The 11,795-nt window shown below is 50.0% G+C and overlaps 1 protein-coding gene across 2 annotated transcripts; it reads right to left on the bottom strand.

The window, feature by feature from the left end:
• Nucleotides 1-1,539: 1,539 nt before the first annotated feature.
• On the bottom strand, nt 1,540-11,793 carry MPST (mercaptopyruvate sulfurtransferase). 2 transcript variants are annotated; one of them, XM_077339615.1, is made up of 3 exons: nt 11,614-11,793; nt 6,721-7,343; nt 1,540-2,949 (listed from the first exon to the last, which is right to left on the bottom strand). In XM_077339615.1, exons 1-3 carry the CDS (start codon nt 11,628-11,630, stop codon nt 2,651-2,653), a joined length of 939 nt encoding a protein of 312 aa, XP_077195730.1. In that variant the 5' UTR covers nt 11,631-11,793; the 3' UTR covers nt 1,540-2,650. The 2 variants fall into 2 exon arrangements, with proteins under 2 accessions (XP_077195730.1, XP_077195732.1); XM_077339617.1 differs by lacking the exon at nt 11,614-11,793 and adding an exon at nt 9,707-9,891.
• Nucleotides 11,794-11,795: the final 2 nt, after the last annotated feature.

The raw sequence follows: 11,795 nt of genomic DNA on the forward strand, positions 1-11,795 counted from the left end.
CAAAGCTTCTCTTGAGGATTAAGATGGGGTGGGTTTCCTCAGGATTATGTGCTAAAATGCTGACCTTAGTTTGCAAGCCTTGGCTTGTTTTGCCGTGACATGCTTGTTTTCTTTGCCTCCCCTTTCAAGGGGAGGCAGCGTTCCCAGAGGCAACTCCCCCTATACACTTGGGTGAAATTCTCCCAGGCCACCCCCACCCCAGTTTTTATCACCATCTAACCTCAGGTAGGTGCAAACTTAAATGGACTCCGAGGAATGGTAGAGGACAGGAAGGCCTGGAGGATCATTGTTCATGAGGTCACAATGGGTCGGACACGACTTCGCACCTAACAACAACAACGAACCTCAGGCAGATAGGAGAAAGTGGTCCAGTGAACAGGACATTTAAACAACTCCTGCATTCAGAATAAGAACAGGGAGTTTCCTTGCAATCCAGGAAGGCAAATAGGAAAGTACGCTGCAATAAAATATAAATTGTTAAATATCCTGTACTGTCGGTATATAAATATTAACACAATGAACAGTAATATCAGAAGGTCCATTGCTAAAAAGGCAAGCATTTGTACACAATGATAATCTGGGGGGCGGTATTTCTGTGAGTATTCGACCTACATTTAAAGTGAAGGCTGTTTTAAGTATAAAAGAGCATAAGAGAGGAGCATTAAACCGTACGCACCTACCTATGTGGGACAACAATGCTCCCTATCCAGCTGAGGCCCTGGATAGTAATTGCATGGGGAAAACCAATGCTAAAAGGAACAGATCAGCGAGGTCAGACATGGGAGGAGACAGAGGTGAGGTCTCCCTCATGTACACAACATTATTGTTTAAAAGCAGACCCCCTCCCCACTTTAGACATGAACTGGAAGATAGTTGAAAAAAATAGATTCCTAACCCACCCGCACCCCCAATTTGAGCATGGGCATGCATATCCAGCATTGCCTATTAGAGGTAACTCGTAACTTTTAAGGAAGATTAGAGACAGCTCATGGCTGTCCAGCCATGCATCTGTGACTTTTAGGTTTGAATGCTGCAATGTGTTACTTTTTAAGGTGACTAGATAGCTGCCTCTGTTGTATGATGATAGAAAGGAATCTCATATATTGCACCTGATTTAATTCAAGATCCTGGTTGAAAACTTGAAAGTCCTTAAAACATCTATAACAGTGTACCAGAGGGATCGTTTCTTCCAACTATGCCGATGTGCCAACTGAGATGAGGTTTACAACCCTTGTACCGCCTTTAAAAAGAGCAGTTGCAACAATCAATGGTTTTTCTGGGGGTGGGTGGACTTTCTCCTTGGAACCCCCCACCTGAGAAAGTGTCACATAGATCTTGATGTGGCACAAGATCTGCAGCTCTTTTGTATTTCGCTTGGCACAGTAGTGAACACGCTGGCTGATCTGTAACCCAAGGCTTTATAATCCTTTGTACCTTGGATGAAAATGCTTTTTAAGGTATTTGTGATTTTATGATACTTGCGACTCGTTTTGCAATTGATTTATCGTGAAACTGCTTTGGAATGAAGGGAAGGCGAGATTTAATTTCAACTGTGCAATTTTAATATGAGAAATGCCAAAACAATCTCAAAGTATGTCCAAGAAAGGTTCTGAGAGCTTTGTGAAGCTTTAAAGGTAGTACACTTTATCCAGCACAACTCAATGAGAAGCTTACAAGTTAGGAGGGCGAGTGCCACTTCTCCCCTTAGGCTTTTTATCATTTACTGGCCTTTCCAATAACCAGAAGACACCATGGAGACAGCTAAGGTTCTCCTTTGTTGCATAATTCATCACACACACAAACACACACACTCCCTATCTTGGACGCCACCTTGTCCCTCTCTTGCTAGCCAAAGTGCAGCCTTGCACTCCTGAACTTCATACTCTGACCTGGGTGTACCAGACATAATATCAGTGCAGCCTAAGCAGTTATACACCATTCTAAACCTTCAGGAAGTTTAATTTTTTTTTACATGCCACCTTTCTCCCTAATGGGGACCCAAAGCAGCTAATGTTGTGTTCCTCTCCTCCATTTTACCTTACACCAACCCTATGAGGTAGGCTAGGCTGAGTGTGTGTGACTGGCCCAGCAAGCTTCATTGCTGCATGTGGGGATTCAAACCAGGGGCTCCCATATCCTAGTCTCATTCCACCACAGTGGCTCGCAATACATTTGCTTCGGGGGTACTTCTGCTTAGGACGGTATTGCATCAATTGGGCCATTTTGTTTCCACAGAGCAGTGCTGAACTGGGTGAACTTATGCTGTGGTCTATCTGGAGCTTCGGGACAATATGGCTCAAGGTCTGATCTACTTAGAAATGTGATTTCAGTTGCTGGAGGACAATACTGTAGGAGGTCAGATTGGCACAACTTGAATAAGTGCAAAATTAATCTCATGTTCACCCCTGCCCTGCTTACACCCAATGTGGTGGGACCCCTTGATTCTATCTATAGCCTGAAATTTCATACACCATCCTGTGACCCAGTGGGCTTCCCCCCAACCCACAATAAACTGCTGTAGAAAGAGAAAAAAACATCATTAATACCCAACGAAGAAGACCCCACCTAGATTCAATGTCAAAGACACTTCACTGGACCACAATAGCATCTTCTGACACCTTCTGACATCTTCGTGGCAGGAGGATGCCCCTTACTGGTTCTTCCCCTTTCTCTCTGAGATGATGTGTTCCGGCCGTGCCCGCATAAACCATTCCATCCAAGCTCCGTCATAAACGGCCACGTCAGGCTTGCCACAGAGATATGCCCCCAGTGCCACATGGCAAGCAGTGACTCCGGAGCCACAAGTGGCCACAAGGGGCTTCCTGAGATCCACTTTCTTCTCCTGAAATAAGCGTTGGATGTCCTCTGGACTCTTCTCCATGCCAGCCTCAGTAAGGAATTCTGTGAACGGCATGTTCACTGTTCCAGGGATATGGCCAGGTTCAATTCCTGAAAGAAATAGAGAGAAGAGAGGAAAAATAAGAGCTAGAGTTCAGGATGTAATAATACCAACAACCCTGCCTATACTCCCAGAAGAGCTCTATGCTCCGCCACCTCCAACATGCTGCGGATCCCTGGCCCTAAAGAGGCACGTTGGACCTCAACAAGGGCCAGGGCCTTTTCAGTCCTGGCCTCCACCTGGTGAAACAAGCTCCCCGAGGACATCAGGGCTCTGCCTGAACTTCCACAATTCTGCAGGGCCTACAAAAGGGAGCTTTTCCTCTAGGCATCTGCTTGAGGCAGACTGACCCAAAACATCTACATGACTGCCCCCCCCCCCCCGCCCCGGTCAGACTGAGAGGTCGAACCTACCGAGGGAGTGTCAAAGTTATTGTTGTTGAAATGTTGTTCTAGTTCTAGTTGGTATGTTATTGTTATATTGATATTGTTTTATGTAAATGTTCTAAAATGTGTTATGTAAACCACCCAGAGCCGTAGGGAAGGGCGATATAAAAATCTAACTAAAAAATAAAATGAAAATAAGCCCACTACCTACCTACTGGCTTGGGACCCCTGGTGTTTTGATGGTGGAAAGGCACAGCTGACTTATGGCTGGGTTTTCAAGGCAAGAGACATTCAGAGGTGCTTTGCCATGGCCTCCTTTCACATCAAACCATTGCTATTCCTCAGAGGTCTCCCATTCAAGGGCCATTTCTGCTTGGCTTCCATGATCTGATGAGATCAGGTTAGCCTGAGCCCCTGGTGTTTTTTCAGGACAGAAAGCTAATGTTTAAGGTAGCCTTTCCCAAGTTTCTAACTGTTGAGAAACCCCTCAAACATTTTTCAGGCTTCGAGAACCCCCAGAGGTAGTGTGACCAAGCAGAATATGGTCAGGAAGCATGGCCATGTACATGCCCACCCAGGGCCCTTCCCCTTCCTATCCCATCTAGGCCCATCAGTGGCCATTTAGGGAGTGGTAGGTGAGTCAACATCAGATCACCCAATAAATGGTCAGATCACCCAATGGTCAGATCACCCATGGTATATGGTCAGATCACCCAACAGATGTTTAACAAAATTTAAAGTGTATTAAAAATTAACTCCCACCCATTCGGGAAACCTTTCCAGGGCTGTCAAGAAACTCCAGGTTTTCACGAGGGCCTGGTTGAGAAAGCCTGGTTTAAGGCCTACCTCACAGAAATGGCAGATGAAGGGGCAAGATCTTTTCATTACCTCACTCTTTCAAATTGCAGGAAGGACATGAATTGGCTGAATGGCAATGCTTCCAAAGAGAAGTGGCTGAGATTCCCTATTTAAACGAGGTGCTAGATGGGCAAGAGATTACGTGGGCACTGTCTTCTTGCCTGCCACATCCCATTCATTGCAGCAACATAAAGACAACTCTTGGGGTACCTTTATACAAACTGCTAAATTAGAGTTCATCTATCAGTGTGACAGCATTTCTCAAGAGCCAAACAAGGACCTGAGATGCCTTCGCCATTACAAGGGTTAATCAGGTTAGCAAAACAAGGGAAATTGCGTTATCGCCCGTTATTGTTGTGGTGAATTATTTCCAGCAATTTTCTTGATTACTTGTAATTTTGCATAATCACATCCCGACCTGTTCTTGCTTGCACTCCATGGCCTTCCAAGCCTGCTGCTGCCAATTTGTTTCCATAGCTTTCTATATGCATCCGTCAAGTGATGACAGACTTCAAGTGAATTTTAGTCCATTAAAGTTTATGCTAGGACATAGTCTATAATAAGATGTCACTAGACTAGGGGTAGTCAAACTGCGGCCCTCCAGATGTCCATGGACTACAATTCCCAGAAGCCCCTGCCAGCAAATGCTGGCAGGGACTTCTGGGAATTGTAGTCCATGGACATCTGGAGGGCCGCAGTTTGACTGCCCCTAGTTTACAGTATCATGTATTGTGGGTCTATAAGGCATCCCAGGCAGTAAGATCAAGGATGTGCCATTCTGTACATTAGCAGAGGCCATATGGGGAATCTTCTACTCTTCTTTAAGTGAAAGACCTGATCTCTGCAACAGATATTGAGGACTCTGATCAAATTGCAATTAATTGAGAAACAGTTCTGTCAAGTAATCCTATCAAGTAGTCCTATCTTCTGGACAGCCACAGCTTCTCCTAATTATTTTTGCTTGGGAAGAAGTCGATTAGGTGCAGTGGTTAGGAGTGCGGACCTGGTGAGCCAGGTTTGATTCTGCACTCCTCTGCATGCAGCCAGCTGGGTGACCTTGGGCTCGCCATGGCGCTGATAAAGCTGTTCTGACCGAGCAGTGATATCAGGACTCTCTCTGCCTCCCCACCTCACAGGGTGTCTGTTGTGGGGAGAGGAAAGGGAAGGCGAATGTAAGCCGCTTTGAGACTCATACAAAGCGGCATATAAAAACCAACTCTTCTTCTTCCTCCAGGAGACTGGCTTCCAAAGGAGTATGACTAAGCTACAGCCTTGGCCTTCAGGAAGTGATTATGCTGAGTACCTGTGCACAGTTAGAATGTTCTGCATTTTCTTCTCTAAGCAAACTGTGTGAAAGGTACTTGGGTTTCCAAAGGCTTTGGGTAATGCTCCTATGACACATAAAGCAGTGGTCCCCAACCTTTTTTAGGCTGGGGACCGGCAGGGCATTGGGCCGCGCCCGCAGGGACCGCGCCCGCGCGGGCCACGCCCACGCTTCGGGCCGCGCCCGCGGCCGCGCCCGCAGATCGGCCGCACCCGCGAGCCGCGCCCGGCCGCGCCCGCCGGCCGCACCCGCGAGCCGCGCCCGGCCGCGCCCGTCGGCCGCACCCGCGGGCCGCGCCCGTGGATCGGGCCGCGCCGGCGCGGCCTGCACGGGCGCGGCCCGGCCCTGATTCCTCCTCCCCGCCCTCCCGCAGTAAGTAGCTTCCCGGGCCGCAAGCTTGCGGCCTGGGAAGTTTTTTACTGCGGGGGTGGGGGGGGGCGGGGAGAGGGAGCCGCGGCCCGGCGCCATGGCCTTTGCGGCCCGGCGCCGGGCCGCGGCCCGCAGGTTGGGGACCACTGACATAAAGGATCTAGTTAGTTGCAAACAGAGGTATTTGAACTGTTATAGCAGCCAGTTAGTACCTGTGCCTGTTCAAGAAACATATATGAATTTAAGAATAGGGAGAATGGTTTAAACATATTGCTTTCCTTGGGGATTTTCAATCAGATGTATTGGCCTCAACTTTAAATGGGTCCACTTGGGGCACCAATGGGGTACAAGGTACCATCTGAAGTACTCATTATCTGTGGGACTATAATCAGGATTCAAATCTTACATATGAAATTGAGTCTTACCTGAAAACCAAGGGCCTGAGAAAACCATGAGCTGTAGATATCTAATCTAAGGTTGTCTCCGGGCTGTGCGAAATCCACGTGGCCTTGGCACCGGCCTGGTAGAATGAGCTCCCAGAAGAGCTGAAGGCCCTGCAGAAGCTTGTAAAGTTCTGCAGGGCCTGGAAGATGGAGCTCTTGCGCCAGGCCTTAGGCTGAGGCCAGGTGGGACCAGAAGATCTTCCCCTCCTCCAATGTGCTGTTAGACCAACACCCTGGAGCCAGTGTACAGTGAGGTGGGATGGGGGGGGGAGAGTTGTCAGGACTGATGGGGGGTTGGGATTGGGCTGGAATTTTGGTTTTATTTATGAATATTTATTGTTGTGAGCTGCCACGAGCCAGCTGTGGTGGGATTTGGTGGCATACAAATATAATTAATAAATAAAGAATTTTTCGGCTCTGGGAGTCAGAACAGGTAATTACCTTCCCGGGGCTCTTCCTCTATCCCTTGGAACCGGCCCACTGACCGGGCATCCACCACCTGGAAGCGACATGATTCAATGTTCTCCTTAATGTCCTCGTGGGTCTTGACAAAGGATTTGTCTAGAGTGGCATGGAAGTCTGCAGGCACAGGCTTGCTCTTCTGGGAAGTCACCGGAAACCCCTCCCGCATCCAGTTCTTCAGCCCTCCATCCAAGAGAGACACAGCTTCGTGGCCAAAGGCTCGGAACATCCACCAGACCCGAGGGGCAGAGAACAACCCTTGGTCACTGGCATCGTACACCACGACGTGGGAATTGCGGTCCACGCCCAGCTTGCCCACATACTCTGCAAAGTCCTTTGCACTGGGTAGCATGTGTTCATACGGCGAAGTGCGATCGCTGCACTGGTCAATGTCAAAGAAGGTGGCTCCAGGGATGTGGCGCTCCTCAAACTCATTCCGAGGATCGCGTTTCATTTTGGGGAGGTACCAGGATGCATCCAGGATCCGTACAGCCAACCCGGTTTGAGAAGGCTTGATAGCTTCGGCGACCCATTTTGCAGACACCAAAGCCCGGTAGAGTAGTTGTTGAGACATAGCGCCTGTGTCCTGTCCCGATTTGGATCTGACCGTGAACAGAAATGTCATGTTTACCCAAGAATAAGGATTTCAGGATTTCCCTCCTCCCCACCCCACCCGAGCAAATTCACATATTCAGTTATTACCCAGTGAGCGAACAATGCACATGCTTGTGTGAACCACCCCATAGTTAAGATACTATACCTGACAATAACTAAGCACTAAGCCACTGTTAATCCCATGTTACAAAAGTACACTGTTACTTGTGCACAGTATATCCTGGAATTGCCTGCAGAAACTGGAAGAATCACTCTGAAATTATGTGAGTGCTTTTTTAGGTCGTTACACCAAGGAAAGAGCAATATGCTATTTAGCTAACACATTAAAAAAAGTTTAGATGTGTGTCAATGCTTCTCAATGATCTATATTTTTAAAAAAATCCCTGATAGAGAACAGTGTACACAGAACAGTGTACACAGAACCAGTGAGAAGCCACATTTGGTTCCAAAAGTGATGTCATGGACCAGCCAGCTCCAGCAGAACCCAATGACACAAATGACTCTGAGGAAGAGGCAGCCTGCTGGCCTGACCAAACCCACAGCCAGTAACAGAGTCACTGCAGGAGGGAGTCTCTGAAGAGCCAGACTTGGATGCACAGGGATCCCTGAGTGGGCACCAGAGAGCCAGCTACCAGCCAATTCACCTTCCCTGTCTCCAGAACCCTGGGAAGCGTGTAGAAGGAAGGATAGGAGGGAGCTGCAAAACAGAAGGTGCAGTGCCAGATTGGCAGCACAGCACCGACTCCCCATTAGCCATGAGGATGAGTGTTTGCAAGAGTAAGGCCAAAATGGCTGGCAGATGTTTAACCTGCTGTATAAAAGCAGCAAACAAAGGAGTGGCTGCCAGGAAGCAAGGTGCAGTTTAGTTCCTTACCCTGCAATCTATATTCCTGATTGACTCTCTGGACTCTCACCCAGTGTGCTAGAACTCTGCTTTTGAATTTCCCTTTGGACTTAGAGCTACGAGTGTTTCTTAACTGGTATCTGAATTTGTAATGGGATTTGGACAGGGCAGGTGCTCTTCTAAAAAGGAACTGGATTTTTTTTGTAAAGTTTGAAACGTATGAGTTTTAACCTGCACCAGTTTGTACAATGAATACTTTCACTTCCTTCCCTTGGAAATCTTTGGAAAATGCCCACTCAAGCCACACGCTGGAACCAACCCTAGAAAAAACACTTCTTCTGGTACATGAGGGACATCTCTTCAAAAATGGCAACTGTGATTTCTATAACTACTGGAAAGTCATTACAGCTAGATTCTGCAGGGCAACTGATTAAGAATGAGGTGACAAAAGAGCTCAGGTACTTGAATGGACTCTACTACTTCAGATAGCAAGTGGGGCCCAAGCTTGATGCATAAAATCAAAATATCGAAATAAAACCTGTACAACGGGGATAAAGGTTGGCTTTCTATTTGCAGAAAGTTTATTGTCCTATAAAAAGGGAGCATTTAAAAAAGGTGATCCTCCACTTACATTCTGCAGGGACAAGGCCTCAGCATTCTTCCAGCTGAGGCCCACCCTGAACATGACACTGCAGGGACTCTAAAACATACCCTCATAACTTTGCAAGCGCCAAACATCACGCTGAACCTGGGTACCAATGGTAGGATGCCGGAGCTCTGCAACCCAGTTGAGTGCTGCCCCGGGCACACTACTGTGGCCCTGTTTAAAGGAGAGGACAGACACCTACAAAATCATGCAGGGAAAGTGTCTTTCTGCCCCAACAGCACCCTTTTAGGCAGGGGTAGTCAAACTGCGGCCCTTCAGATGTCCGTGGACTACAATTCCCAGGAGCCCCTGCCAGCATTCGCTGGCAGGGGCTCCTGGGAATTGTAGTCCACGGACATCTGGAGGGCCGCAGTTTGACTACCCCTGCTTTTAGGCATCACATTGCTTCACGTGGGACACAGGACTTCAGGGACATATGGCTCCTGCCAGATTTTTCTTTGAGAGGGCTTTGGTCGTGGGATTGGGCCTTTTCGGCAAGCAAAATGCATGCTCTTCCCGAAGGCATTTGTACTCCTCGGCCTCAGAGAGAAAAACACCGCCGGGAGGGCTGGGCCCTTGGCCTGATCCAACATGGCTTCCCTTACGCCCCCCAGGGTGCTGTGGGCAGTGGCAAGAGACACATGCTCCGCGCCTTGTAGGGCGACCTAACAGCTGCACCCACTGGCACGCTCAGGACAGCGGGCTGCGGCGTCCGCCACCGTCTGGCTGCCTCTCCTCGCCTGTAGCGCTGGCCGGGCGACCCGCGAGCACCTGGGCGGCAGGCCCTGCAAACCCCGCCCCGTGACGCTCCCACGACCCCCCCCCCCGCCTCGACCAGAGGATCCCCCGCGGCACGATACCTGTGCGCCCTCCCTGCGAGTCACTCGGGATCACCGCGGCGCGCCCGGGCCGGCTCCTTCCTCGGCCATGACCGGCCGCCCACCGGCCCCTTGCGCCGACTCCTGGGAGGAGCCCGGCGTCCCACCCCCCTCCGTCAGCCAGCGGCTCGCCGGGCCAAACCAACGCGCGGCCGGAGCGCAGGGGAGGCGAGAGGGCAGCTGCCCCGCCTGGGTTTGCCTTTGGCCTGCGGAGCGGGTGGGGAGGAGGCGCGACGGCGGGCCTCTCCCGCGAGGGTCTCCCTTGCGGATAAAGGAGACCCTCGCCCCCCCCCCCCCGCTTCGCTTCGCTTCGCTTCCTGCCGAGCCGGGTGGGGCTGCGTGGGGTCGGGGTCTATGAGGAATGGAAAGACCTCGCGCTATGGCGCGCCGGCGCTGTGGCTCCAGCCGCCGCCTTCGCCCAAAGGCAGCTTTTTCTGTCCATGCCGAGACCGGTCTGGGGAACTAGTGAGGGAGTCCAAGGCGGGCCCCTCCTCCCCCCCCCCCTGTTCAAAAAAGTACCAATCCTGAAGTGGCCAACAAAGTGCGGAAAGTTGGTCCGCTGAGCTAAAGCGGAGGGGGAGCGGCCCCGGGATGGCGCTCCACGGTAAGGCTGAAGGCGAGAGGGCTGGCCGCGGACGGGGCTGGGGGCGGCCTGCCGCGAGCGGAAGCCACAGGTGCGCGCCGGGCTCTGCCACAGACCTCCTCTGCCGGCGGGTTTCATACCGTGGCGGGGTCGGGGGCCAGGCGCCCCGGGCTGAACGCGAGCCGGCTGTTTCGCAACTCCGGAGAGCGGGAGGGGAACCCGGCCGGGTTTGGTGGACTTAGCCCTCAGCGGACTCTCGTCCTGGGCAGCGTCCCCCGGCTTGGCCGTCATGGATGCTGTGGTGTTCCCCTTGGACTGGAGATTGAAGATTCTAGACACATACCTATGCTCGGGGCCTGTTAGGAATTTGGGGTGGGAGGAGACCATTTTTAGAGTCCCTGAGTCTGCAGAGCCCTCTGGTTTTTCTGCAGCGTCCATCATCTGCATACAGGGCAGCCGGCTTATGATTAGATAGAATTGTTGATGCCTGTTTTCTTTCTTTACTTCATGTATAATTTCAGTGAGAAATTGTAGACTTAAGCGAATTACATTTTGAACAATGCAAGAAAAAGCAGCGTAAGATAATGCAATCAGCTGTGTCATAAAACTACCCTTTCCCTTTTAATGGGCATTGAAAATCTACAACCTGATTCATGCACACAGGCCCATTCATCCAGAGAGAGAGAGAGGAATTGTTGTACAGGAGGAAAACTTATAGGAGGAATTTGCTGTAGTGACTCCTAATCCCTTTGGAGGCCGATGTACCCTGTGAGGTAACTGTTGTTGCCGGTACATGGAAGCACATACAGACGAAGGGTTCTTCTACTGCTGCGGTGCTCAGCAAGACCTGCACAGTACTATTGATTATTTATTGAATTTATATAATGCCCTCCTGTGTATTGATGGCTCAGGGAGGTGAACATCATAATCAAAGCAATACACGTACAAAGCGGAATCAAAAATAAAACATATTCTCATTAAAATTACAATTTCTCATATACAATATTAAAAAATGATATATTAAAACACTAGCAGGCCTTTTCAGAAACAATATTAGCGATATCCATGCATTGGCAGTACCCCATGAGGAACCTTGGCTTTACAGCAGATCAGAATATGTCCTTAAGTTACCAGGGTGCTATCCTGGCTCCTCTATAATGTTTCCTCCTATGGTTTCTTGGTACTCCCCCCTGTTTGGCTCCACATTCTCAGCCTTCCTGGGACTCATCTTGCGGTTTCCACTTTCAGGTTTGCACTCACCCCCTTGGGGACAAGCCAAGTACGTTACTGTTGCACCATGACTTACTGCGGAGCCCGAAACATTTAGACTGGTAGCAGCACGTCTTCCAACAGCTGTCTCGGAGAGGTAGAGAGGCAAGAGAAAAGGATACCGAAGGTTTGGAAGAAACTTGGAGAGACTTTTGTTCTCTCTGGACGCCTCTGGTTCAGGTTGTCGAAACCTATCAAGTGACAGGGAAGGGGGGAGTA

This window comes from Paroedura picta, chromosome 5 (assembly GCF_049243985.1).
Source record: "Paroedura picta isolate Pp20150507F chromosome 5, Ppicta_v3.0, whole genome shotgun sequence".
Taxonomy (NCBI): domain Eukaryota; kingdom Metazoa; phylum Chordata; class Lepidosauria; order Squamata; family Gekkonidae; genus Paroedura; species Paroedura picta.

Coding starts and splice junctions, on each gene's coding strand:
- MPST (XM_077339615.1), bottom strand. Junction 2,950..6,720: donor AGAGGAAGAGCCCCGGGAAG/GTAATTACCTGT, acceptor TATTTCTTTCAG/GAATTGAACCTGGCCATATC.